This window comes from Eptesicus fuscus, chromosome 14, assembly GCF_027574615.1.
Source record: "Eptesicus fuscus isolate TK198812 chromosome 14, DD_ASM_mEF_20220401, whole genome shotgun sequence".
In the NCBI taxonomy this organism is placed as follows: domain Eukaryota; kingdom Metazoa; phylum Chordata; class Mammalia; order Chiroptera; family Vespertilionidae; genus Eptesicus; species Eptesicus fuscus.
This window is the reverse complement of record NC_072486.1, coordinates 64757911-64785698: the sequence shown is the minus strand read 5'-3', so window position 1 is coordinate 64785698 and position 27788 is coordinate 64757911. Positions and strand designations below refer to the sequence as shown.

The 27788-nt window shown below is 40.5% G+C and overlaps 1 protein-coding gene across 2 annotated transcripts in view; it reads right to left on the bottom strand.

Annotated features, from left to right (window-relative positions):
• GRM8 (glutamate metabotropic receptor 8) overlaps positions 1–27788 on the bottom strand; it is a 722933-nt gene that overhangs the window by 252896 nt on the left and 442249 nt on the right. For both annotated transcript variants that reach the window (XM_008154053.3, XM_054726441.1), the window contains one exon: positions 6746–6946. In XM_008154053.3, coding sequence (XP_008152275.1) covers positions 6746–6946 — 201 coding nt within the window. The remainder of the gene's footprint in view (positions 1–6745; positions 6947–27788) is intronic.

Genomic DNA, 27788 nt, shown 5'->3' with positions numbered 1-27788 from the left:
CCTATAATTAGTTTTTCTGTCTATGAACAAGGAATGTCTCTCAATAAAGTTGTCTTCATATACGCCTTTCATATTTTTAGTTCATTTATTCCAAGATCTGAGTATTTTTGCAAAGAAAACAGTTTCACTTACCATATATCCTTATATTAATGATTTCTTACTAGTATGTAGGAAAGCTCTTAATGTTTTCATATTAATTTTATATTTGATCAACTTCCTAAAATAATGACTTCTAATATATTTTTCAATGAATTATCTTGAGATCAAATCATTTGAAAATAACACTACTACTTCATTTTTAGTAGTAATTTATCTTTTTTTCATGTTTTATCACACTGGTTAAATTTATAGAGTATTAATAATAGTAGTAACAGGATTAATCCATATCTTTAATAGGAATAACTATAAATATATAATTGGTTATAGGCTAAGAGAGATGTACTTTATTAAGTTAAACATTTATCACATTTCTAGTTTGTGTATGTGTAAGTACATGTAACAGAAAAGAGGGTTATATATGCAGATTGTCCTACTTTAACTGCTGATATAGCTCAGTTGATGTTTCTTTCTTTTCAGATTTAATCCATTGGAATTAATAATTATTCCAAGTGTGTATAAATTTGGGGGGACAACATATATATATATATATATATATATATATATATATATATATATATATAATTGATTTTGTGTTTGTTTTTGAAGAGAAAGGAAGGGAGAGGGAGAAACATCGATGTGAGAGAGAAACATTGATTTAAGAGCAGAACCTTGATCAAAACATCAATAGCTGCCTCCTGCATGCCCCCTACTGGGGATCAAGCCTACAATCCAGGCATGTGCCCTGACTGGGAATCAAACCAGCTACCTTTTGGTGTATGGGACGATGCTCAATCAACTGAGCAACACCAGCCAGGGCAGCATCAGGGTTACATTTTAATCAAATGGTTTTACAGAATCTTATGACATATTTATCATTGTCTTGTTTGACGTAGTAGAGTGTTTGTGGTACATTTCTTAATAACACATTAAGTCACACTTCTTTTAGATGACTTAAAGATATTTTATGCAAAAAAAGTTCCAAATCGGACAATAGAAAGTCTCTGAAATCAATAAAGTTTCTAAAGAAAAGAAGATGCTGATAAATTCCATCTCTATACCATTCTCCGTAGTCAGGCAAGTTTCTATTTTCCTTGGAATATTGAGCATTGGGATGACTAGAGCACTCACTAGCTCACTACTGTGGTTAGAGAATCCAATCACAACATGAAGGCTTGCATTAAATAATCCCCAAGTTGATCCCTCTCTTATATTCTCAAAGATTCTGTGTGATTCTTAACTGTCTCCTCTGGCCTAGCAAAAACTCACCCATGCAACGAAGCAATGAGATTCAGAGACCACAGTATTAGCCCCTCCCAGGTTTTTACCTCTCTACTCACTTTCCCATGGCCAGGCCGGTGTGACTCATTGGTTGAGCATTGACCTATCAACCAAGAGGTCATGGTTCAATTCGGGGTCAGGCCACATACCTGGATTGCAGGCTGGATGCCCAGTAGGGGGCATGCAGGAGGCAGCTGATCAATGATGTTTCTCACTTATGGATGATGTTTCTATCTCTCTATCCCTTTCCCTTCATCTCTCTCTCAAAATCAATTAAAAAAAATTTTTTAAACTTTTCCCATAAGTCACTTGTAGAAACTTCTAAAATGTCCCTGTCATCCACAAGGAGTGCCCCATGACAGCTAAGTTTGTACTACTTGCTCCTCGCTACTGATACTTTGGATGAGGTCTGACATCCAACCAAAGTTTGGCTAATGAGATTCAAGGTTCCAAGAAATTGGAATTGGAACTTCAAGTGTGTGTGTGTGTGTGTGTGTGTGTGTGTGTGTGTTAAGCTTAGCAGGTATCCTGAACAAACAGCACCCAAGTACTGTAGCTGGCCTATTGCTACCTACCCTGTGGATCTAGAAGTAAGGAAAAAACGATATAAAGAAAACCAAATAAAATAGACAGACACAAAAAGGTTTGGACTTCTGACAGGTTTTTAGTTCTTATAACCAGTTCTTTTCTTAGACCCTTTTATATTCTGCCATGGGTTTCTTGACACACCCTCATAAATTCTTCCTCTTAGCTTAAGTTGGTTTCTGTCACGTGCAATCAAACGTTCCTGATTAGTATGCCACCCTGCCTCCTGCCCTGCCCCGGATGCAAGCTCAACTACAGAGGGAAGGAGTGGGGAGAGATCTCTGTAATCCTATTCAACACTATATTTTTATGATAAAGTTCTCATGGCAACAGAAAAATCTTTGATTTCATACAAGATGTACAATATAAATATTTTATTGCCTATAGATCAGACCAGAGTAAGACACTGACATCGCTGCTTACGTTCCTGAACTATCTAAACTCCTCTTCTTCATTTTATGTTTTTCTTTTGATAAATCTTTGGGTTTAAAAAAAAAATCTATAGAAATAGCATTTTGTTCCAATGGCAGCAATAAAACTAATCCTAAAAGGCAGGCCTTTGCTTCTCTCTTTCTCCCTGGGTAGAGAGGGGAGGTTGAGAAAAGTTTTAAGAAACACATGAATAATGCTGATACCCTCTGATTCAGAGTGCGCTTATGCTTCAGGTACATTTTCCCACTGATGAGGCAATATCAGTTTGAGTGATCAAATTTAACCAGAGCACCACTGTTGTTTACGTCTATGATGACAAACAATACACTGTAGTTTAATCGTTTGACTGTTTTACCTTTAACTAGTTGTTCTGTCAGAGAGTAATTCTGGCCTGAAATACTAATCATTCATCTTTCTAATTTCTGATATGATCGTTATGTTGTCAGTTAAACAATAAACTGGAGGAAGCATGACCTTTGATAGCAAGTATCTTTAAACCATTGCTTAAGTAGGCATGTCCACACAAGGTTACAATCTCAGCAAGACTGAGCCTTGAATAGTTCTCTTTAATTTTATAGCAGCCGTCTGTGCAGCACAGCCGCTCTGGCTGCCTCACCTGCTATTACAAAGAAGGTGAAGGCACGCCTTCAACCCAGCAGCTCTTCTTTGAACTGCCTGCAAAGTTAGATGTCTGAGTAGGATTCTTTTGAAAATAGAGTGTGAAAAGCAGTGTATATGGAAGAGGCTCTTTATTCTTCTTTCACACCATGGCTTTACTGTCTCAAACGGAAAAGGGCCACAGAAAGCAATTTGTTCAGATATCTCTCATGAATGTTAGAAAAAAAAACACAGCTTACCAACAATTTTTTCTACATAGAAATTACACTCTAGGGCAGAATGTATTGAACATCCAATATTGAAACTGGGCATTACTAAACAATTCCAATGGGCCCATTTTTTAATTACTGAGACTGCATTTTGTCACTCACTGGTCCTGGCAGGAAATCTGGAAGGCTACACCGTACCAATTGACATTTGCCTTACCAATCTCATCTATGGACAACTGGTAAGAGGCTAAGAAACTTCTAGTATACAATACATTGTTGTTGTCCTATATAGGAAACAGCTCATGATTTTGTCAAGCACAGTCTCGGCTCTTCAGGAGATTCAAAACCGGTCCTCAGGACACTGCTTTGGTCAAGGACCCCCACACATTCCAGTCTGTGGGAAGTGGGCTGGCTTTCTCACTAGGTGAGAACATTGACTGTCACCAACACAACCCGCTCACCCGGTATGCAATGAACGAATTAATTAATTTGCTAGGTTCAAACAGAGAACAAAAATTCCCGATGTCTTCTTTCAGTATCTGTGAAAAGCCCTGTGAGAGCAAGAATATTTAAATCTGTGGATTTGATGCGTGCCCCATATAGCTACTGGGACCTTCCAAGGCACTTCTAGGAAAAGCAGGGGGTCCAAGACCACGGCCACGCCTTCAACTCAGCAGCTCTTATTTTAGCTGCCTGAAAAGTTAGATGTCTGAGTAGGATTCTTTTGAAGATAGAGTTTGAAAAGCAGAGTATATGGAAGATGCTCTTTATTTATTCTTAATAGAGTACGGTAATCCTTATATCAGCAGAGCTCAAAAGAGTTGTAAATCTAGATCAAGTAAGATTATCTCCCTCTCCTTGAAAACTCTTTTAAAGGAACATCCGTCAGTGTTTCATGCATCACAGTCGCAGCTTTGATTGTGGGTACATGTGCAAAACAGTTAAGGAGAAGGTTCTGCTTTTGCTATAAAAGTTTGTTAAGTAGCATTGCTTTTTGGGCTGTCAGAGTCCCAGATGATTCATTTCTTTCAGAAATAATTCCCAAGAAAATTCATTCTCTCCTGAAAAACAGTTAAGCTTGCTCCTATCATATAATGAAACTTACGTATGCCTTTAAATGTCCCTTTACATTTTGGCTGCTTTCAAATCTCAGAACTCAATGTGGTTCTTCATGCTAGCTACCATATTTGTTTCTTCCTTCAGTGGTTTTGATGGTGTACTTCTATTTGAACAGCTTTATGTGTCCTTTTATCATAGGCAGACAATATGTCAACAATTAAATTTAAAAATTGATGATCATCCTAAAAATTACTGAAAATCAAGAGAATTGTATATTTCACAATAGTTTGTTTATGTTCAGGTCTCTTACCCTGTATCATCATCAGCTACTGGAATACAGCCAAGTTTCAAGGCCCTATCAAAATAAATCTCCATGGAGCTCAAAGAGATACCTTTTTTAGTTCATACACTAAAATTCATGTATGTTACATGATCCTCATCTGAAGTATACTTAATCTTGTATCAGACACAGTTCTATTATGCTTCAATGAGTTTCTGTTGCCCTCAAGATGAAGAACAAATCTTGAGAATGACCTACATAACTTCCCATGATGCATTTGGCCCTGCCTTCTGCTTTACCCTTATCTCTGGCACTCATCTCCTTCAGATTTCACCTGTCCCTAACTCCTGAAAGTAGGGAAGTTTACCCTCTTACGAACTCCCAGTCCAGCACACCTCTCCACGCAGCATTCATTGTAGATTATATAATTATACTTTATATCTCAGTTCCCTGAGAAACTCTAAATCTATGTCTGCTTTGACTGCTCATACCAGTAATGTATTTTTAGGACCCATCACAAAGCTTAACTCCTTCTATGTGTTCAATAAATACCTCTTGACTAAATCAATGAAATTTTATGTGTGCTTCTCTGTCCATAATGAATTGAAAGAAGCAAGTTACAGAAGAGATCAGCTCTAAAGAAAATCACAGCAACATCGGTTTGATCATGTAGAAGGGCAAAAACTATAAAAAGTGGACAGAAGAACTCAGAAATCATTGGAGTCTAGAGGCAAATTGTCTTAACAATTGTTAGACATTAAGGCATGTTTAATAGTCTTTAATGGCATCATTATATTAGAGTGTGGTATAATAATCGAAGTCATCAAGGAAGGGTTGGTTTTTTAACTACAGTTAAGAAAAAAAAAGAAATTAGTAATTCATCTTTAAAATGCTTTAATCCAGTGTTTCTTTGAAAGATTTCCTTATTTTCTACAGGTGAGCTTCAGTTCTTGAGAAAATATAATCATTTGCATTCTTCTCCCCACCTCCTAACAATTTGGGTAAATGAAATGTTCCCCAATCTCACATTAGGATAAATAACCTTATATTGTAACACTCCTTCTTTTGCTCAACTTAATAATTGTAAGAAAATTATTTTCAAATTCCCCTTAGTACTGAAACAATGATATGTAATGCTTCTGAAAAATTCTGCTGAAAAGGAGAATACTCTGCATTGAGCGTAAACCAAATTTTGCCTCATGTTGCGTGAACAAAGCAAAAGAAGTTTTCACTTGAATTCTAAATTGCAGATGACCTTGTGCTGTTTTGAGAAAGGCTGGCAGCTGAGGTCACTGGAGTGTATTATGATGGACAGTGCAGCGCTGTGCGTTGCTCAGAGGCATGTCCGCTGTGTGGATTACAGCCAAACACAAAGAATTAGACAGCTCGGAGCATTCTATCATTTCATTTGAAAATAATTGTCAAAGTCATGGGCAGCAACCGTTACAGCTTTCATAAAAGAACAGCATTCCATAATTCCATCACTTCAGACAGGCTGTTTGACTACTCTCAGCCAAACACTGTGGATCCAGCCTATTCTCTATCAGTTTCTTATGACACTCACAGAAACAGCATTTCTGCAGGAGGCAAATCCCATCTACACTGCTTTGTATGTAGTTCTATCTAACAAGATGCGGCTCATTGCTTCAAATTGGCCAAATCATTGAAAGAAATACAAGGAAAAAGGAGATACAGAAGCTTAACACAGCACTCTTAAAATGTAAATATACAGCAACTCCACATCACTCACTTTCCTCGAGTCAACATGCTGTTTAAAAGCTTAAAATCGGTTTCAAAATAAAATGTCCACAATGCCTTCTCTAATAACGACATAAACAAAGCATTTTCAAAAAATCTAATCTGTTGTCAAGGACTCCAAACGAACCTCTTAAGTTAGTTCTGAAATAGTGATGTTTACGTAGAATATTTTTATTGATTGAAGCTTATTTTTAACTTCTGCTTCTTCCAGGAGCAGATTAATGGTAACACCCTCCCCCCCAAAAAAAAAAACAAACAAAAGAAAAACCTGTTTGGGATTTAAAAGCAGGTGGAAAATTTCAGACTTGATTAAAAGGGGAACATCTATACCTTTGCTTTCCGTTCTGCTTGAGTGTCTTCTAAATATAAAGAGAAAAGCACACCCTGTTTCTTCTAAAAGAGAGACCCCCAAAAAGTTGTAACTTACCGTTAAAATTTACAGCCCGGATATAACCAAGTAGCTCTTTCCCATCAATGGTGCTCATTCGTGGGCAAAGGCCAATGTATCCAGGGCAGAGATCTTTGTGCATGTTGTGCAGGGCATAAGCCATGGAATACACTGCATCGATTACAAACTGCACCTTTCCTTCCTGTTCGTAAGATGAATCCCGGGCAATTCGTTCCAGTCCTGCACAATAAAAAGGAAAACCATCAATTGGCACTGTTAGATGTCAGGGAAATAAGGCATTAGGGCCAAGATTTCCATCATTTGAGGCACATTCCATGAGACAAAACTATTTGATCTTATTTCTGATTATACTGAGTAAGGAGTTTTAACTGGGTATTGAATTTTTTATTTGGAAAGAATAGAATAGTTTCTGTTCATTAGCAACAAAAACGTATAAAGTAAATAAAAGACTATAGTTTCATTATCTTTTATTTCCACTTTATTGAGTCATATCCTATTGTACGTTCTGGGAATTATAGGTCATTTTGGTAGTGACTTAATCTTTAAGTAAAATGTACAGACTTGTTCTTTTCATCTATCCCAGCTCCAGAGGCTTCATTTAATTAGTGACCCAAAGCCAGGTCTCTCTCCAACCAGGTCTGTTCTTGTTTTGAATGAGTTTGATTAGGGAGCTCTGTTTATAAATATTAAATAATAATGTTTCCTGTTTATCTTTAGAAGAATCATTCAATTTTTTTCTTCTTGATCTCATTTTCTTTTTTCCAAAAAAAAAACAACCGTTATTGAGATATAATTGACATATAAGATTATGTAAGTATAAGGTATACAAATGCTGAGATACATGTATGTAATGTGAAATAATTACCACAGTAAAGTTAATTAACATATTTGTCACCTCAATAGTTGCCTTTTCTTGTGGCAAGAACTGTTAAGATCTAATCTCTTAGTAAACTTCTAGTGTACAATACTGTATTAACTATAGTCGCTATGCTGTACATTAGATCCCCATAAATTGTCTAGTTTAATTTTCTATTAAAAAGATGTAGAGCTCTCAAAATGAATATCATTCAGAATAATTGCTCCTATGTTTAGGCATAAGTAGGCTGAGAATTGACAATTGGGGATTATCATTTAATGTGTAATATACGGATAGAATTAAAAATGGAAGATAAATTCAATGTTAAAATTAAATGATGCATTATGAGTTACAATCCAATATTCTCATTTTGAAGACCAGGACCTGAGAGACATGGAGGTGAAATTTACTATGGACACATAGAGCAGATGTGGGAACCATCCCCAGGTCTCAGACTCGAAGTTCAAAATTATCTCAATCCCCAGAAAAATATAGATGACAAGAATATTGGGCACAGGAGAAAAAGATTATAGAAAGAGCACTGAGGGTTTACTGAAGGTCACTAAGGGATCTCCTCTCACTTCCATACCCCCACCCTAACTTTACGCATTCTGCAACACTTAGACCGAAAGCAAGCACTTTAAACCTTCCCACAGATGCCAGTTAGTAACCTTTAATTCTTTAAATTCAACAAATACTTCTTTTCTTCACACTAACTCATCTATCCTCTGAATTTAGAGAGTTGAATTGAACCGGTGGTTTTATACTCTGATAACATGTTTTTTACACTCTGATAGGACCAGTGGCTTTATTTTACACAAAGGTAGTGGTCCTTTCATTGATTTTTATTCGTACAATCATTGAACATTTTCCTCCGGTCTCAATCCCCTGCTACACCGATCCTATCAATGCTATTGGTCGGTGCTCTATTTCCTGTAGTCTGTCATGATGCTGAGTTCTGCTCCTCCTTTTCCCACAGGCCTTTGAGAATATATTTTTTTGTGCCTCAACTTTCCATTCCTCAAGATTGAGTCCTCTCCCCCTGCCTTCAACCTCAGAATCCATTCATTCTCAAAACCTTTACTTATTATTTTTATGGTCTAGAAATATAAATAGTTATGTAAAATGTTAGTTACATGGCCCGAGTCAATTTAACTCATTTTTAAATCTAGCTTTCTGGAAATTATTTTTCTAGGACTTTCTTGTCACCTAACATCTAGCCCACATTTCCAATCACCTACCTTATCTTTATGTCCTCTGCTTCCATGTCAAACTCAGGAAATTTAAAACCAGGCTATCATTGTAGAGAATGTACATCATTATCTTCCTAAAACTTTGTACTGAGGGTTTTGCAGTTTGGGGAGCACAAAGAGAGAGGGCAGACCTAACAGAGAACATCTTCAAGATGCCAAATGGTAGATCATCTCCTTCAACCTGCCTTAGCTTCATGATCTAAGCTAAGATCCATGCAGGCATGGGGACACTGTCCTCTTCCTATTTCTGTGTCTCCTGGGTTCTAGGACAGTGCTGCTTATGTCCAGAATGTCATCAGTTGACATTCTGGTTTTGCAGTTTTAACTACAAAATAGGTAATTCATAAATGCATACTGAAGAATGGTCACAGAAGCCAAAATAATTCAATTATTTCTTTAAAAATCTTATCTGGTAACTGATCAGAAGAGTTTCTCAGGATATAGGACCAAAACCTGGACACTCCTGAGCAGACCAACATGGGTGCTGATGAACAAAAGGCAAATGACCAGGGCATTTACTGAGATAAGACTCAACTAACTACTTAGAGTGGTACACCATCACTGCGAAGAAGGCTATCCGCTGGGTGAAGTCCGGGGCTGACCGCCGTTGTGGAAGAGGTGGGGTGGTTCTGGCAAGGCAAGCATGGGAACAAAAGGGGTGGGGGGTGGGGGTGAGAGTGGAAGCTGCTGGTGACAGGCCCCAGGCAAGGGGTGGCATTGGTGGAAATGCCGAAGAAATTGGGATAGTAAATATCTCATACTGAGACTCTTATCCATGAAGCGACCTTGAAAAGGTAGGGAGCAGGAGAACCTCTCCTTTGCCTCCTGCTCCTACCAGGGTCTGGCAAGCACTGAACCCCCAACCTCAGCCAGGTGCTGGTGATGTACCAGAGAAAGGTAGGGGTGGGGCCAGGCAGCAGAGTGGAGTGGGGGGAGGGGTGTTTTCTCTCTTCTGGGGCTCATACTATGTATCACTCATAAAACATGCAGGAGTTTCAGAACCAAGAATCATATAGATCAGTAAAAATTTGAATGCATATTCTTGATTAAAAATCCATTTAAAATAGCATTGGACATAATTCACGTATTTAAAAATTAGATTTAGCCCTCTGCTCATGACATTGCTTTTATAGTATGTCAGAACAAATTTGGACTTTCATCCCCAAAACTTTTTGTTATTGTTTTTGTTGTTAATCCTCACTGGAACAGGTTTTTCCATTGTTTTCTTGTTTTATTTTGTTTTTTAGAGTGAGAGGGGGAGAGACAAACATTCAAACATCAATGTGAGAGAGATACATGAATTGGCTGCCTCCAGCATGCGCCCCAACCCTCCCACACGCACCCACGGCTGGGGCCAGTGTTGGAGCCTGCAACCAAGGTTATTTCCCTTGACCTGATTCGAACCCAGGACCCTTCAGTCTGTGGGCCTCCATTCTATCCACTGAGCCAAACCAGCCAGGGAAGTCCCCAACAAACTTTAAAGTTGGTGGGACACAAAAGGTTTTGCTCAGATCCAAATTCTGTTTGGGGGAAAAAAAAATACTGTAAGTCCTTTCTAATCTCTCTAGAGCAGAAATGACTTAGAGTTATGACGTTCAACCATAATTCTTTGATGTCATTTGAGGATAATTCAGTAAGGAACAATCTCTTGATTTTCTTTGTTTGAACAAAAATAGCAAGCTGGTACAACTTTAGGACAAATGTTTCTTATAAGAACTCTAAAAAAAAAAAGGTCAGAAGGCTATTCAGTGACTATTGTCACATGAGTCGATGGACACGATTAAGTCTTTTTTCTAAGTCAATGTAAGCACCTGGTGACAAATTAAAAGACTGGGCACTATATTATTTCTAAATTTAAAAAGAAATTATTTGATTTTTTTCAGGCTGTTTAGTCAATGTATATTTCTCTTCCTTCACATTTTGATCTCGTGATGATACTTAAAATTTTATAGCAACTAGCTTGCGCCTCACTTTCTATATCCATTTGCCTCTTTCATCTAAATGAGGAACTTAGGAAGCTGACAGTGACTCATCAACTTAATTGGCTGTAAAATTTCATTATGCTATAGTTTCTAAAGTTAGCGTTAATGTATTGCTATAAAGTGCTAAATATTGTCAAAGGCTGTATGTCAGCCATCCATTTAAAATACTGATTGTAAAGTTCTAATGTGTTTTTAGTGTATAGCTTAAAATTAACTGCATGGAGCAAAGTGTTTGTGTGGTGGTAGATGAAGTCAGGCACATAAATCTGATTGCAAGAGTATGTGTTCATTAAGAAAATCTAAAACTTCTAACAGTATTTCATGTCCCTGGACACATAGAAAACTCTTACTGGTCCAAGCAACAGGTGCATGTACCTTAGCAAAGGCCTTTCGCACATCCTGTGTATCTTCTCAGTTTTTGCTTCCTCTTACTAAAAAGGCAAATTTGCTCATGTTTGCAAAGTGCTGTATACATCACAATGTGAGTTCCTAAATAAGCCTGACATAAATTTTAAATTCTTTGATTGCCATATAGTTGCTGAACTTTGCTTTCTAATAATTTCTCAGGATACCGTTTAGTTTTGTAAGTTGAGATGTTAGGGGTATTTTCCTCTCCTGAAATTACACATATAAAGCTCCTAATGTTAATGTAGTGATGGTCTACTAAACAGCTGGTCAAATCAGTGGGGGGGAGGGAATTAAAGTCATATCAGTCCTTTTATTCTTGGGAGAGCAAACATCCAATTGGTTGAATTTTTAATACAGTTTTAGCCTGTAGTAGAAATAATCCCACACTCTACTAGTAAATCTGTGTCTTAAAAGTATTCCTTTATTTAGTTCCTCCCTGACTTTTTAAGTATGCAGCTCCTGTTTTAAATAATTAAATCATTTCCTTGCAGTTGCTGTGCAGAGAATGATAAGAGGGAAGAAGAGAATTTGTGAGCTGCTATGAAGAAATACATTCATGCATATGGAACCAAATTGTTCTCAATATGACATGTATGTTGTAACTGCAGAGTGGGTGACTTTGAAATCAGTGAGAAACATGCCAAGAAATGCACTGCACACTCAAAAGTACTCGCCATCAAGTTAGCAAACATAAAATCATCTTTTACTGAATTTAAACTGATTTGGTTTTCAAGGACACATTAGGGGGAGGATGGGTAATTATACAGGAATATCTCCTAAGCACTAGGATACCCAAGTGAAATGTGTACACCTCCCAAATTGCAGAGGGATGAAAACACGGGCCCTGCGGTAAGGCAGAAAGGCAAACTGGCTGATGAGGCAGCTGCCACAGGAGGAAGAGGACCAACCAGTGAGGTAGCCCTGGGGTCAGGTGCCAGCTGCACAGCTCCGAAGGCCTTGGACACTATCCTGAATGAACCCTGGCCTTCCACTGGGAATGTTTTCCAAAGGGACCTTCTGAATGGGCTCCCCACTGCTCTAGCTGGGGCTGCTGGTCCCCTCTTCCCTCTGCTCCACTTTCAGGCCCTTGAACACAACATGAGATCCCCAAACCACAGGACTTCACTTAGATGTTCACTCTGTAAGTGTCTTCATTCCTCTTTCCAGATGTCTCTTTAGCCTCCAAGCATCAGGTCAAAGGTCAACTCAAGTTAGGCTGGAACAGTGATACTTAATGATTTATTTTCAAATTAGCAGTCCAGATCAGATCAAAGAGCATTGTAAATGCCGGGTTTGCATACTGAATATTGTTCAGTTGGAAACAAAAAGCCAAGACTAAAAATTATTTCTGGGAATGACGTGAAAAGTAAATTGAAGGAAGCATAGGTGGACTGTAGAGATGCAAACTGGGTGGTAAAGTAAAGGGCAGAAACAGGCTGAAACAGTGGAAAAGGAAAATGAGAGGAAATGCATTTCAGAGGTCAGACTGACAGTATTTGGACACCTGATTAAACCTGAGAGTAAGGGTTAGAGGCAATTAACAAATATAGGGAGTAAGGACTCTTGAGACTAGATAGTAGGATATTGACACCATTAACAAAATTTGAAAAATCAGGTCAATAAGAAGGTTCAGTTTATGACAGCTCCCAACTGCATCAACTCCTGTTAAAATGACTGATTATAATATTCTGTAGTATTTATTACCTCCTCTCCTATAGTATAGACTTTATATGAATTTGTTGAATTTTATTTAAATAATAAAAAGTGCAAATATTTAGAATAATCATGTAATAGTAATATGGCTGGTTACTTATTTATTACATTGCAATAATGTTAGCCACTCTATGCAGGGCTGCTGTAAGACCCATGGCCTGAGAAGTAAAAACTCTGTGTTCTGGTTCTCAGGCTACAAGCAACTGACTTTGTGTCTTTGGTCAGTTCATAATATTTTTGGCAACTGCTTACCTCTCAGAAGGAATTAGGGGATTCAACAAGATGATCAATTAGGATCTTTTTGTTATCAGTGGGGACCAGGGGAAAGTGGGGTTCTTGCAATGTCACAAGAGAAGGGATTTTCTGTGACTCACATGTGAGAATGAATGGCATTTATTTGCAGGAAATTACATCCCTGAGTTTCCAACATCCCTCTTCCCTTCCTCAGGCCAAGGAAGAAGTCCAGCTGTGTCTTTAGCAGGGCTAGGATTAACGCCGTTGCCCAGTTTCCATTCCATGTTTGCACAGTCCAAACCAGCTCAGGTTAGGTTAACTTGTGTGCCCAGCTGCAGGCCATCAGCCCATTGTGTGTAGGGTCCACATGGCCAGGGGCCATGTGGCTTCTAGGAACATGGGCAAATACAAGGAAGCAGGAGCAAAGCCAGAGAAACAAAAGAGCCAAGACAGGGTTTTGTTGTCTGGGGGACTATGTATTTCCAAATGTTCACAGGCTTGCAGTGGGCCCACCCCTCTGTTCCCAGGTTTGACCCTCCCTGGATCACCCTGACTTCATTGTCCGTGAATCCATGTTCCCTTTGTTGGACCCCTCCCCCCAGTGATTTGCAGGGAATAGACAGGTGGGTCCCTGGGGAGTGTGAAGCTGCAGCTTCTTGGTGAAGCTGTCCAGAAGGCCATGCTTATAATGTCTGGCCTCCCCTTTGCTCCTTCCCTATCTCTATATATAAAAAGCCAGGGACTGGAATGCTGTAAGGACCGGAACAACTGGTCGGTATGACGCCCACTGAGGCCAGCAAACCTACCCAATCAGGGGGTGGGGCCAACCACCTGCGGCCCCTCCCCCTGACCAGCCCTGCCCCCAATGGGCCCCCACCACCCCGATCAGCCCTCGGTCCCTCCCCCCACCCAGCTCTGCCATTGATCAGCCCCCCCATTCCAATCAGGGGCAGGGCCAGCTGGCCAACCACCTACAGCCCCTCTCTCAGGTTGATGGCTCAAATCACCACCCCCTCCAATTCCATTCTGAGGTAGGGCTGGCTGGCCCAACACCCACAGCCCCTCCCCAGGGCCAGCCCTGCCCCCATTCGGCCTCCCCACCCCAATCAGGGTAGGGGCCCGCTGGCCAATTGCCCATGGACCCTCCCCCCAGCCAGCTGGGCCCTGATCAGACCCCAATCAGAGATGGACCAGCCCACCAACCTCCTTCGGTTTCCTCCCAACAGGCCTGGCCTTGATCCGCCCCAATTGGGGCTGGTCTGGCCGGACCCCACCTATGCATGAATTCGTGCACTGGGCCTCTAGTTATTATTAACCAGCTAATTACCACAGTATCACATTCAATGTAAAATTCTGAATTCTAAGGCATGTTCTCTTGTTTCCTCTTTTCACTGTCTAATGTCACTTGAAAATTACAGAAGGTGTATCTGAACAAATACCACTAAGCTCAATTCTCCAAAATAATTTAGAATATCCAGTCACTGAGCTGCTGTGGATCTGGATATTTTACACTAAAAAAAAAAAAAAAAGTCAAATATCAGCCTAGGTTTTTTTTTGCCTAATGACCGCATATTCATTATTCTTAGACTTGAGCTATATATTGGGTCTGATTTCTCACCAAGGAGAAAAGTTTTCAGTTCTCTATTTATTTTGATATATTGGTTAAAGAAAAAAATATATAGAAAATAAGATCAGAGAAGGAAAAGGGAAGGAGGACACAAATAATTAAATAATTAAATAAAAATTAAATAAATAATTAAAATGGGTAGGGCACTTCACAAATAGAATCTCTTTACTCCTAAACTATTATTACTCCCTGTTTTACATATAAAACAACTAAGACTTGCCCTAATCGGTTTGGTTCAGTGGATAGAGCATTGGTCTGTGGACAAGGGTCATGGGTTGGATTCCAGTCAAGGGCACATGCCCAGGTGTGGGCTCAATCCCAGTATGGGGCGTACAGGCAGCAGTCTATCAGTGATTCTCTCTCATCATTGATGTTTCTTTCTCTCTCTCCCTCTCCCTTCCTCTCTGATATCAATAAAAATATATTTAAAAAAACAATAGCAACTAAGATTTATAAAATGGAATTTACCTAAGATCACACATTTATGGCAGTAAATTATTGTCAGGTCTGATGCAAAACCTCTACCAGTACGACTACTCTCTCCCTCATCTGTGAAATTCTATTTAATTAATTCTTCCATCTCAGGTTTAATTTTTACTTCTTTGAACTCCTGTTTAATTTTCAGCCACTGGACATGATTGGTTTGTCTCCTAAATTAAGTAGTGAATGAAGATTGTGTGTGTGTGTGTGTGTGTGTGTGTGTGTGTGTGTTGTGTGTGTTTATAAAGAATAGTGGAAGTGGAAATAAAATAATATTTTACAGAAACACTGACTCATACTGATAATTAGATATTTGTGGATATAAGCCAAAGCTAATAAGGCTTAAAATTTTATGTTTATAAAAATTAAAAATTAATAGAGTATTTTAGCTTTGGAAGGTAGAGTACGTGAGTGTGTGTGTGTGTGTGTGTGTGTGTGTGTGTGTGTATGTGTGTGTGTGTGTGTTCATAAATCTATAAGATTTCTCTAGGAAAATATCATCAAGTAAAAAAGAGAACTCCATTCATATCTAAGGTTCTGCTTTGTGGATTCTACAGTAGGTTTTGTCGAGGACCTGTATAAACAGATGTATTGAACTAATGGACTAATTTCAGCCTCAGCCTTATCTATTTACAAAGGGCAGAGAAAATGAGAAGATGAGGGTCCTCTGTGGAAAATCACCTTCTGGACATTTTCTTCTGTAATTTAACTGTAGTCCCAAGAACTGAAGGCTCTTAGCTGCCTGAGGACACATCAGGAGACACTTGTAAATCAAGCACTGAAGAGTGCTACCTCAGCCCACAGTAATGCCTCTCCTTTGTGCCTGGCAGGATATGGAAAATGCTTCAAGCAGGTGCCAAGTGTCCCCTCCAGGTGTTAAATTTTGCATGCAATGCCCTAAGGTTTTTAAAACACTGAAAATCCAAAGGTGAGAGGCATATACTAGTAAGTATAAGAATGTGTTCTTAAGCAAAATAACCAGTTTAAAAAACATTCAGAAAAGGAAGTTATGCCCTAGCTGGTTTAGTTCAGTGGATAGAACATGGGCCTTCGGACTGAAGGTCCCTGGTTCGATTCCAGTCAAGAGCACGTGCCCAGGTTGCAGGCTCAATCCCCAATAGGGTGTGTGCAGGAGGCAGCTAATCAGTGATTCTCTCATTGATGTTTCTATCCCTCTCTCCCTCTCCCTTCCTCTCTGAAATCAATAAAAATATATATAAAAAAAGAAAAGGAAGTTATTTCATAGCTATATCCCCGAGTCCCCAATCAAACAAACAAAAAAGGGCTTGATTAAATTCAAATGGTTGCATTTTTTCCCATAATTATCTTAGATCATGTATATTAAGGACAAATGTTGATTCACAATAGTGTATAAAACTGTTGATAAATAGAAAACTCAAGCTCCCCCATAAAAAAGAAAAAATATTTTCCTTCATAATTCCCACTTCAGTAGATAAGACTTCCAATGCCCTGACCCCAACACATTTGTTATTGCAATCATGATAGCATTGTAATTAACTAGTTATTAATAACAGGAAAGGAGCAAAGGGAAGGCCAGACAGGAATCCAACAAGGGGAATATGAGACACATGCCCCAGAAAAGTTGGGATGACAGAGGGAAGGCGTTTTCTTGTCAGTCACACCTGGTGACAGAGAGGGTTGGCCATAATGGGCATGGCCACCGTAAGGACATGGAAATTTGGGATAGATAATCCTCTGAACAAAGAAATTCACTCTCTTGATTCCTTTTGAAATGCTTGGTTCATGGCTCACACTTGGATTCCTGGCATTTTCCCATATAGCCCAGGGTCTTGCCACCCCCCCCCCACACCACACACACACACACAATAGACTAATGGGTTGCAGCTAGCTTGATGCTGGACTGGATGTGGTTGCAACATGAAATGGCATTGGCTCTGATTTTAGCTTTACTGAAATCTCAGATACACGTCTACTAGACTGGCCTAAGGGAAATAGGACTTTGGAAACCCAGGGATAAAACTACAGTAATAAAACTTTCTACCATATCACATATTCCCCTGCGAGTCTCAGAAAACTCCTTTTCTTGGGATAGTCCAAGGACCCCAATCCCACTGGCAATACGGAAAAAAAGAGGCATGAGTTTCTCTAGTAACAATCGCTATGACCTGGCTTAGGATTTGCCTTTTAAAAATATGTTTTTATTGTTTCCTAATTACAGATTTAATTGTCTTAGAAATGTGTTGGGGGGGAAATATAAAGAAGAATATAAAGAATATTTATTAGCCCACTGTGTTAACCACCATTTGCCTCCTGGTCTATTGCCTTATAGCATTTCTCTTTCTGTCTTTATTTTTTTTTTAATTAAGATGATTCTGTGTATGCTTTTTAAAAGATATGCTGTATTCACTTTACCTGTAATGAAAATTCCCCTATATTTTATGAAAGTTTGGTTTCTGTGCTGGAACTGTAGTTCAATTAATGGATTCTGGTTTTTGCATTTAATTCTTCTCTGAAACTCAATGTGATATTTGGTACAAGGTTGGAATCTAACATTTTTTTCCAAACAGTAAACAATTCTTCCAGACTATTAATTGAATAAATATTTTTCTTCCCATTAATTTATATAAAGTCACTTTTAACATATCAAACTCTTATATATTCTTACTAGTGGCCTGGTGCATGAAATTCATGCACATTAAAAGGGAATGAGAGGAAATATTTTAATATTGCTATTTGCCCTTTCTCTGTAATAGAAGTGTCAGAGATGAAAGAAAATTAGTAAATTGTATATGAAAATCTTCCTCCTGTCAGAGTCTGGGGCGTGCCGTGGGATCCAGAGTCAAGTCCCTGCCCACCCACATGTGCCTTGCAATCGCGTGAGACCCAGACCCGGCTGACCCCATCCCCATTGGGCAAGATCCAGACCTGGCCGGTCCCAACCCCATTAAGCCCTGCCAGGTGGGGGGTGCAGCCTCAGGTCCTCTGTCAAGCCCTGCTGGGTGGGGGGGCACAGCCTCAGGACTCCTGCCCCACCCAGCTCCCTGCAGCATCAGGTCTCTGCTGATCGCTCATTATGGGAACCCTGCCTCTGCTGTGGACACAGCCATCTTGTGTTACGGGAACCCTGCCTGCACTGTGGGCACAGCCATCTTGTGATGGTGTGATCGTTAATTTGCATATTACCTCTATTATATAGGATATATATTTGGAAATTCTGCTCTAGTCCATTTGTCTCTTAATATGTCAACATGACTTTTTTTTTTAATTATTGCAGTTTTATAATAAATTATACCACCTGTTCATGCAAATTCTAGCATTACTCTTATTTTTTAAATTGTTGATTATTATTACAAATAAACTATAGAATTATTTAAACTACTTCTGAAAACTGGAACTTTTTAAAGAAATGTTTCAATTTTTAAAATTAGTTGCAGATTAAGCCCTATGTTTTCTGCACACACATACACACACACACACACACACACACACACACACAGAGGAAAAAAACCTTGATCTGTCTGATCTCAGAGCCCATGTTAGAGACCCTGCCTCTGAATCTCTTATTCTGACTTATAAAATGGGAATTTATATCTATGTTGCTTGATTGTCATGAGGGTAAAGTATAGGGCATCTGGCACATTATATAGTGAGTAAATGGACACCATTATGTGTCATGAAGGGCTACAAAATGCTTAACCTTTTATAATGTGCAACACTTTTTCAACTGTACAAATTAAGTAAACATATAAACCATACATGTGGGTATACTTATTCATTAAACATGATAAAGGCAATTTACATTCAATGATTAGGAACAATCACCCTGCAGCCAATCTGCCTGGGTTCAAATCTCAACACCACCATTTACTAGTTATAAGACTTTGACTAAGTCCCTTAAGTCCCCATGCCTCAGTTTTCTTATCTGAAAAATGAGAATAATAATAGTATTTGCACAAAGGGTTGTTATCATAATTAAATGAATTAAAATAAATAAGGCAGACTGAAGATTATGTTGAAAACTAGTGGCCTGGTGCACGAAATTCATGCACATTAAAAGGGGATTAATTAGAGGAAATAATTTAATATTGCTATTTGCCCTTTCTCTATAATACAAGTGTCAGAGATGAAAGAAAATTAGTAAAATGTATATGAAAACCTTCCTCCTGTCAAGAGTCTGTGGCGCACCATGGGACCCAGAGTCAAGTCCCTGCCCACCCACATGCACCTCAAAATCGTGTGAGACCCAGACCCGGCCGGCCCCCGCCCCCATTGGGCTAGATCCAGACCTGGCCAGTCCCACCCTTGTCAAGCCCCACCAGGCAGGGGACGTAGCCTCAGGTCACCTGGCCCAACGCCATGACAGGGGGCGTGGCCTGAGGTCCCCGCAGACCGGTGCGGTGGGTGTGCCTTGAGGTCCTCCGTGGGGGGGCATGGCCTGAGATCCCCTGGCCATGGGGATCTCAGGCCATGTCCCAGGTGGGGGACATGGCCTGAGATCCCCTGTCAAGCCCTGCTGGGTGGGGGGCAGGGCCTGAGGTCCCCCATCAAGCCCCGCCAGGTGGGAGGGGGAGCAACCTCAGGTCCCTTGACCTGGCACTGGGAGGGGGGCACAGCCTCAGGTCCCCCATCAAGCCCCACCAGCAGAGGGGTACAGCCTCAGGTTCCCCATCAAGGCCTGCTGGGCAGGGGGTGTGGCCTGAGTTCCCCTGACCCAGCACTGGGGGTGCACCTTGAGGTCCCCTGTCAAGCCCTGCCAGACAGGGGGGTGCAGCCTCAGGTCCCCTGGCCAGGTGCTGGGGCGGGGGGTGCGGCCTGAGGTCACTTGGCCTGGCGCCGGTGCAGGGGGCGAGGCCTGAGGTCCCTGTCAAGACCTGCCAGGTGGGGGGGTGCAGCCTCAGGTCCCCTGGCCTGGTGCTGGGATGGGGGTTGCAGCCTGAGGTCCCCCATCAAGCCCTGCCGGGCGGGGAGTGTGGTCTGAGGTCCCCCGGCCTGATGCCACGGCAGGGGGCACGGCCTGAGGTCCCCTGTCAAGCCCTGCTGTGTGGGGGATGTGGCCTGAGGTCCCCTGTCAAGCCCTGCTGGGTGGGGGATGTGGCCTGAGGTCCCTTGTCAAGCCCTGCTGGGTGGGGGATGTGGCCTGAGGTCCCCTGTCAAGCCCTGCTGGGTGGGGGATGTGGCCTGAGGTCCCCTGTCAAGCCCTGCTGGGTGTGGGATGTGGCCTGAGGTCCCCTGTCAAACACTATGGGGGGGGGGAGGGCGTAGCCTCAGGTCCCTGCTGATTGCTCGTTAAGGCTCCTTATGGGAACTTGGCTTCAGCTGTGTGTTCAGCCATTTTTGTGATAGAGTGATGGTCGATTAGCATATTCCCTCTTTATTAGATAGGATAATAAGTATTATAAAAGGGGATACTTATTAGCATCAGTCATTAAGCTTTTGAGCTGGATAATTACCATTAGGTAAACTAATACTTGCCTAGTGCCTGATGTCATGGAGTGAAACTAAGATCTAAAGGGTGAGGCAGGGAAATAGCGGGGAGGGAGTGACAGTAATGGCAAAGGCTCAGGGACAGAAGAGGCAGAATAATATGAGGGGTTGAAATAAGGCCAGGGAAGCTGAAGTCCAGCAGGCTCAGGTAAGGCCCAAGAGGTGGGTGGGGCCAGATTAGGGGACCTTTCTGGCCACCTGGAGTCAATCTGTCTTCTTCTAAGAGCAGTCGGAAGCCATTGAAATGTGAAATAGGTTTCCCATTGGAAAGGAGTCCTGGATCAGAGGAACAGATAGAAAGAAGGAAAATGTGGATGGGGTAGGCTGGATTGGAGGCCATTTTATAATTTGAATGAGGGCAGATGGTGGTGTGGGCTAAGGTGATAATGCATGTAGAGAAATGTAAATGCACTTGAGACTTGTTAGGAGATAAAATTAACAGGGTTTGATGGAACTGAAGCAATGGGTGCTGTCAAGAGTGACTTCCAGGTTTCTGGCTTCTAGATCTGGGCAGACACTGCTAAGGCCAGAATACACTGTGCCACCAGGTAACTGCATATCTGCCTAATGGGTGATCAACAGAATGTGTTTGCTTCTGTGAAGACAGGCCAGGGAGATGCCACTGGCCTGCACCTCCTGGAAACTGACTGCTCCCGTGGCACGGTGGGGTGTATCCTGCCTGATTTGTGGCATTTGCATGTTCATGTCAAGGTCCCATCATTGGGTTTGTATTTTTATTATTACTTATAAACTCCCTAGGATGTAAATTACAACCCAGAAACTGGAAAGAGAGATGGCACAGGAATTGTTTCCAAGACTGTGCTATCACTCAGCAACTGACTTCAGCCATTCTGTTGGCAAGTTATTCATGGAACTCTCTCAGGTATTCTCTTCGGAACAAAAAGCTGAACAGTAAATATGACAGTCAGCATAAAAACACACATAGGAAATAAAACTTTTCTCCTTTCCACTCTCTCTAGTTCCACCTTCCTTCTCCCCTGCTTTCTCATTGAGATTGTGTCAACAATGAAGTAATGTTAGTATGAGAACACATATTATGAAACTCTAGAACTTGTGTTTAATATAATAGGAACGCTTATGCCAAGACAACCTTAAAGGGCATCCTATCTGCTGTTTTTTAAACTTCATGACATAACTTAATAGTGGCTCTTAAAATCAAATGTGGTGGGTCACATTTCTTTATTTTTTAAATTAAGAAAACAGAAATTATGTGCATCATATGCAGTAACAGGAAGTATTATTTCTTTTCAGTTGCCAGGCATGTATGCACTGGGTTGCCATATACAATAAATTACTAACGCAGAGTGTAGTCAAAAACTTTGAAACTCTTGGACGTAGTTCAATCTTCTTATTTTGCAAATGGTGACTCTCGGGCAAAGGAACACGGAGTAATTTTTCCAGAGGCAGAGTCAGGACTAGAACCCTAACGACCTAATCCCAGGACTCTTCTCTTCACATCATGCTCCTTCCTTTCAGCTGCCTTTTCTTTCTCTTGGTAATTAAGTTCCACTGAGGTTAAGTAAAGCTCGAGGGAATCACTAAGTGAGTTTGCCCATGAGGAATGAAAAGCCTTGAAAGAATTAATTAAATGAAGTCTGGGAAGAAATGAATAACACGAAAGTGTGAATTATGGTAAGGTTCTCTCTCCTGCCAACTTAAAAAGGAGTATCAGTGGAAACCAGCAACATTCAAAGAACCTTGCTTTTTTGGTTTAAAATGACAAAAATACAAAAGCAAATGATTTTATAACAGAAAATTACATTTAAAAGAAAAAATCAGAAATACCTTAAGTATAAGATGCATATCCTTCCAAATGAAAAATTTAGGGTATCAGGGTGTACTACTGGATCACCCAGGTGGAAAAGGAAAACAATTGTTGCCTTCGCACAATGTGGTGAATCCTCTGGGTGACTGACTGGGTCTTTCACTTTTCTTCCCAATTTTAGGGGTCACAGCCCAGGCGTAGTCTAATGCCAGTGGCTGATTAAAGCAGGCCGCAATCTGTCTGGCAGAGTTTCTATGTCATCCTTCAAAGGGACAGGGACCAGACAAGATGACCTCTCTTGTTGTCTTCCAATTAATTCAATCAGCCTCTGCTTCTATCAGACATCTTCAGGGATGCAAGCCATCCGCTCATTCCAAGTCCTCACCAGGAAGCAGTAAACACAGAGGCTGCAGACTGTGTTTAATGAACAAGGAGGATTCATTTTTCAGTCTTGAGGTACAGCTTGTTTCTAAATATTATTTTCTCTCCCAATAATCTGCAACCTCATGAAAGGCAAGGGTTGGGTCTTCTTCCTTTGAATACCCACCAGGCCTAGTCAGATAGCCAAATACATCTTAGGTCAATATCAATGTGTGTTCAACCAAAGAAGGGCATATCAATGATAGTTTCAATTGGCTGTGCATAAAGCCTCCATCCCTTTTACTTTAATGTTCTATGAAATGCCACTCTATTAAACTATTATAGGATAGAATAAAGCACAGCTGGAAAGTTTTTTGTCAAATAAACTAAAACCATCTATATAATAAAAGCCTAATATGCAAATTAACTGGTCGCTCTGACATGCACTGACCACCAGGGAGAAGATGCTCAACACAGGAGCCCTGAGCCGGGCTCACGGCTGGAGAGCGCAGCAGCAGTGGCGGAACCCTCTCCGGGAGCAGGCCTAAGCCATCAGTCGGACATCCCCCGAGGGCTCCCAGACTGTAAGAGGGTGAAGGCCAGGCCGAGGGACACCCTCAAGTGTACAAATGTTGTGCACCAGGCCTCTAGTGTTTAAATAAATGTACATAAAAGGTAGAGTTGATAAGGGGTGTTAGTGTTTTGTTTCTCTCCACATGGACTGGTAGGATAATTTTCATAATAGAAAAAAGAGAACATCTAGGACTAACTGTACTAGACAGTGTTGAAACAGCAGATCCAAGAGGAGGGAAGTGCTCATTTCAAAGCCCTCATCAATCAGGTACCTGTGGCTGCACTTCATCACTTCCTCCACAATCAATAAGACATCCGTATTCATTAGGCAGAACTCATACACACCGTCGCCTAAGATTAAAAATTGTAGCTTTTGACTAGGAACATACTTTACAATGGAAAAGCAGTAGATTTGTTTGACAAGTTTTTTTTTAAATCTAACTAATATAAGCTGTTATGTCCTTTGAGATCACATATAAATGAAATTACAGTTCATGATTTAGTGCGAATCCTATCTGGACCTAGAAAACTTTCCAAAACAAAAGTGGAATTCCGGCCCTGGAAGGATTGATTTAACAACCAAGGGTCTGTTCTGGCAACAAGCCCCAGGTTTGCCCTGAGAAATGGAGCATGACCCATTGGAATTATTGGTCCTGTATGCAAATGGGAACAAATTAAAAATATTTTCATCTTTTAATGCAGGAAATGCAAGAAAATTAAAAATATTTTCATATTTAAACTTTCATCACATGCTTTAAATATCAAAACACATTTTGTGAGAAAAATTATAAATAGAAATTTAATATATTTAGAACCAATGTGAAATCATAGCCTGAGATGCACTTTAATTTATTTCTAACAAATCTGCTCTTTGGATTCTGTTCTCAGTGGTTTATTTTTACTCTCCAGATTATGTTACTAGCATCAAGAATGTAGATAGAAAACAGGGAGATATAATAAAGGAAACATTTAGACATAATGGCTCAAGTGTACAAATGTTCATAAACAGCCTTCTTTTTAGAAGCTAAGGGGAAGAGACTAAACATTAATTGAGATTTGTTATGAGGCAATTATCATACTAAACAAGTTGGCTATGTTCTTACATAATTCTTGCAATAACTCTATGAGGCAAGTTTTATTATTCCCATTTTTTAAATAAGAAAACTGAGTCTCAGGTTAAATATGTATCAAAGACATACTAAGACATATTAACCCTGCATCAATCAAGGCAGATACTCTAAACTGTATCTGTCTATTCAAACTGGCTTGCTTTTTCCATTACAACTCAGGTCTACTCAATAAAAAATGTTCCCAGATACAGCACAATGGATCTAGATTAGATATAAACGGTTACCAGGCCCTTGGATAGACCTGTCTCATCTAACAACACTACTTTAAGTGCTTGGTAAACATTTGGTCATTGACTTTTGATGACAATCTTGTGTGTTCAGCTTTTGTATGAAGTAGCAATTTTAATATGTGAGTTTTCTGATAGTCTTTTTAAAAAATGCTTGTAGGAATGAGAAAGACTTAGGTATGGGATCATCTGGTAAACCACCCTCTCTTTCAGAGCCAGGCTTCTTAAAAGTGCATTTTTGGCCGAAACCAGTTTGGCTCAGTGGATAGAGCGTTGGCCTGCGGACTGAAGGGTCCCGGGTTCGATTCTGGTCAAGGCCATGTACCTTGTTGTGGGCACATCCCCGGTAGGGAGTGTGCAGGACGCAGCTGATCGATGTTTCTCTCTCATCGATGTTTCTAACTCTCTATCCCTCTTCCTTCCTCTCTGTAAAAAAATCAATAAAATATATTTTTTAAAATAAAAATAAATAAATAAAAGTGCATTTATGCTTTCACTTTCTCATTGCCACTCACATCTTGACTCCCGCAGTTTGACTTCTAGCTCAACCACACATCAAGGCTATCTAGACAGAGACCATTAGTTGCACCTCAGTGCTAATTCACTGCCTTTCCATAGTTTTAGAATTCACGATTTTTAGCAGAGCACATGGCTGACCAGAATAAAGACTTGATTTTCCAAACTCCTTTATATTTAAACTAGAGGCCCAGTGCATGAAATTCGTGTGTGTGTGTGTGGGGGGGGTTGTCCCTCAGCCCAGCCTGCGTCCTCTCCAATCTGGGAGCCCTTGGGGGATCCCATTGCCAGTGGAATCGGGCCTAAACTGGCAGTCGTACATCCCTCTCACAATCTGGGACTGCTGGCTCCCAACTGCTTGCCTGCCTGCCAACCTGATCACCCCCTAACCACTCTCCTGCCAGCCTGATTGATGCCTAACTGCTCCCCTGCTGGCCCAATTGCCCCCAACTGCCCTCCCCAGCCGGCCCAGTCACCCCTAACTTCCCCCCTTGCTAGCCTGATCGCCCCTAACTTCCCTTCCCTGCTGGCCTGGTCTCCCCCAACTGCCCTCCCCTGCAGGCCTGGTCCCCACCAACTGCCCTCCCCTTGCAGGCCTGGTCCCCCCAACTGCCTTGCCCTGCTAACCCAGTCACCCCTAACTGCCCTCCCCTGCTGGCCTGATCGCCCACAACTACCCTCCCCTGCTGGTCATCTTGTGACCACATGGGGGCAGCCATCTTTGACCACATGGGGGTGGCCATCTTGTGTGAAGGCATGAGGGTCAATTTTCATATTACCTTTTTATTATATAGGATACAGCTTCTAATAATATGTAAACAAATGCATAGGGTAGCAACTTTGGGGAACCTTTCTAAAAAAAAAAAAAAAAAACATGGGCATATGACTTTTGTCTCTATCATTTTCCATCTTTTCCTCTCTTCTCCACCTAAAAGGCAAATGTGATAACTGTAGTTCTACCTACTGTCTGGAATCAGGAGGAATTGGAATTGACCCTAGAGATGGCAAAATAATAAACTAGAAACATAGGTCCTTGCAGCCCCAGTAAAGCAGAGCCATTGCACCATTCCTGAACTGCTTCCTCTGGATTTATCGGACAGAAAAATAGAGCTGTATCTCATTTAAATGAGTATTTCCTCTTTCTGTTACTTATAGCTGGACATAATCCTAAATGATACACCACCATGAACTCTTTATGACAAACCCACTCACACATTTTGACTTTCAATTGTACCAATCTTTATGAGGTAGTCTGGACCAATAGAAAAAATATCAAATTTAGGCCTTGCTGATGTGGCTCAGTAGTTGAGTGTAGATCCAGAAACCAAGAGGTTACAGTTCGATTCCTCATCAGGCCACATGCCCGAGTTGTGGGCTCGATTCCCAGTAGGGTGTGTGCAGGAGGCAACCAGTTGTGATGTTTCTCTCTCATCATTGTTTCTATCTCTATCCCTCACCCTTCCTCTCTCTCTAAAAATCAATAAAAACATATCCTGCCCTGACTGGTTTGGCTCAGTGGATAGAGCATCGGCCTGCAGACTGAAGGGCCCCGGTTTCAATCCCAATCAAGGGCATATACCTTGGTTGCAGGCACATCCCCAGTAGGGGGTGTGCAGGAGGCAGCTGATCGATGTTTCTCTCTCATTGATCTTTCTAACTCTCTATCCCTCTTCCTTCCTCTCTGTAAAAAAATCAATAAAATATATTTAAAAAAACAAACAAACAAACAAACAAACAAATAAATAAATAAAAACATATCCTATCTAATAAAGAGGGAATATGCAAATTGACTGTCACACCGCCACAAAGCTGGCAGCACCGCTAGCCACAAGATGGTGGCGCCCAGTCCCCTCAGCCCTGGTATTCATCAGTGAATGAGGGAAAAATGAACCTCCTAAATCAAAGTGTTGTTAATCAAATGAAAACTACTATTTCTTGTGTCCTCTTTGACAGGATGCAAGTCATTTTGGATTACAGATTTTACACCTTTATCAGCCTAAGTACCTCCTTTCTAGTTTTATCTACTTATCAAATTAATGGGCATTCTGGTTTCTTACAAATAAGTCAATTGTTGTTTATAAAATAAACAAGGAAAATGCTCTTTTTTTTTTACATCTTAGCTTTTACTTGTTGTAGCATATACTTATGTGCTTTAAAAATTTAGTAGACCTTTTAGTTATATTTTTGGGTATTTGATTTTGGGGCATTTTCTTCTACATATTTGTAAGTCACTGTACCCAAATTACTCAACTTCTTCAACTACAGTAAATTCTACAGAAATATAATTTTTAGTAGCTTCCCTAATTTTCAGAGAAATTCCTAAAACTTTCTTTTTGTTACCAATTTCATTTTCTCAAATGAAAAATGACAGCTGAAAATCAAATACAAATGACAAAAGATGAGGGGGAAATCTTCACCTAATTCTTTCTATTTGAAAGTTTAGATTAGAA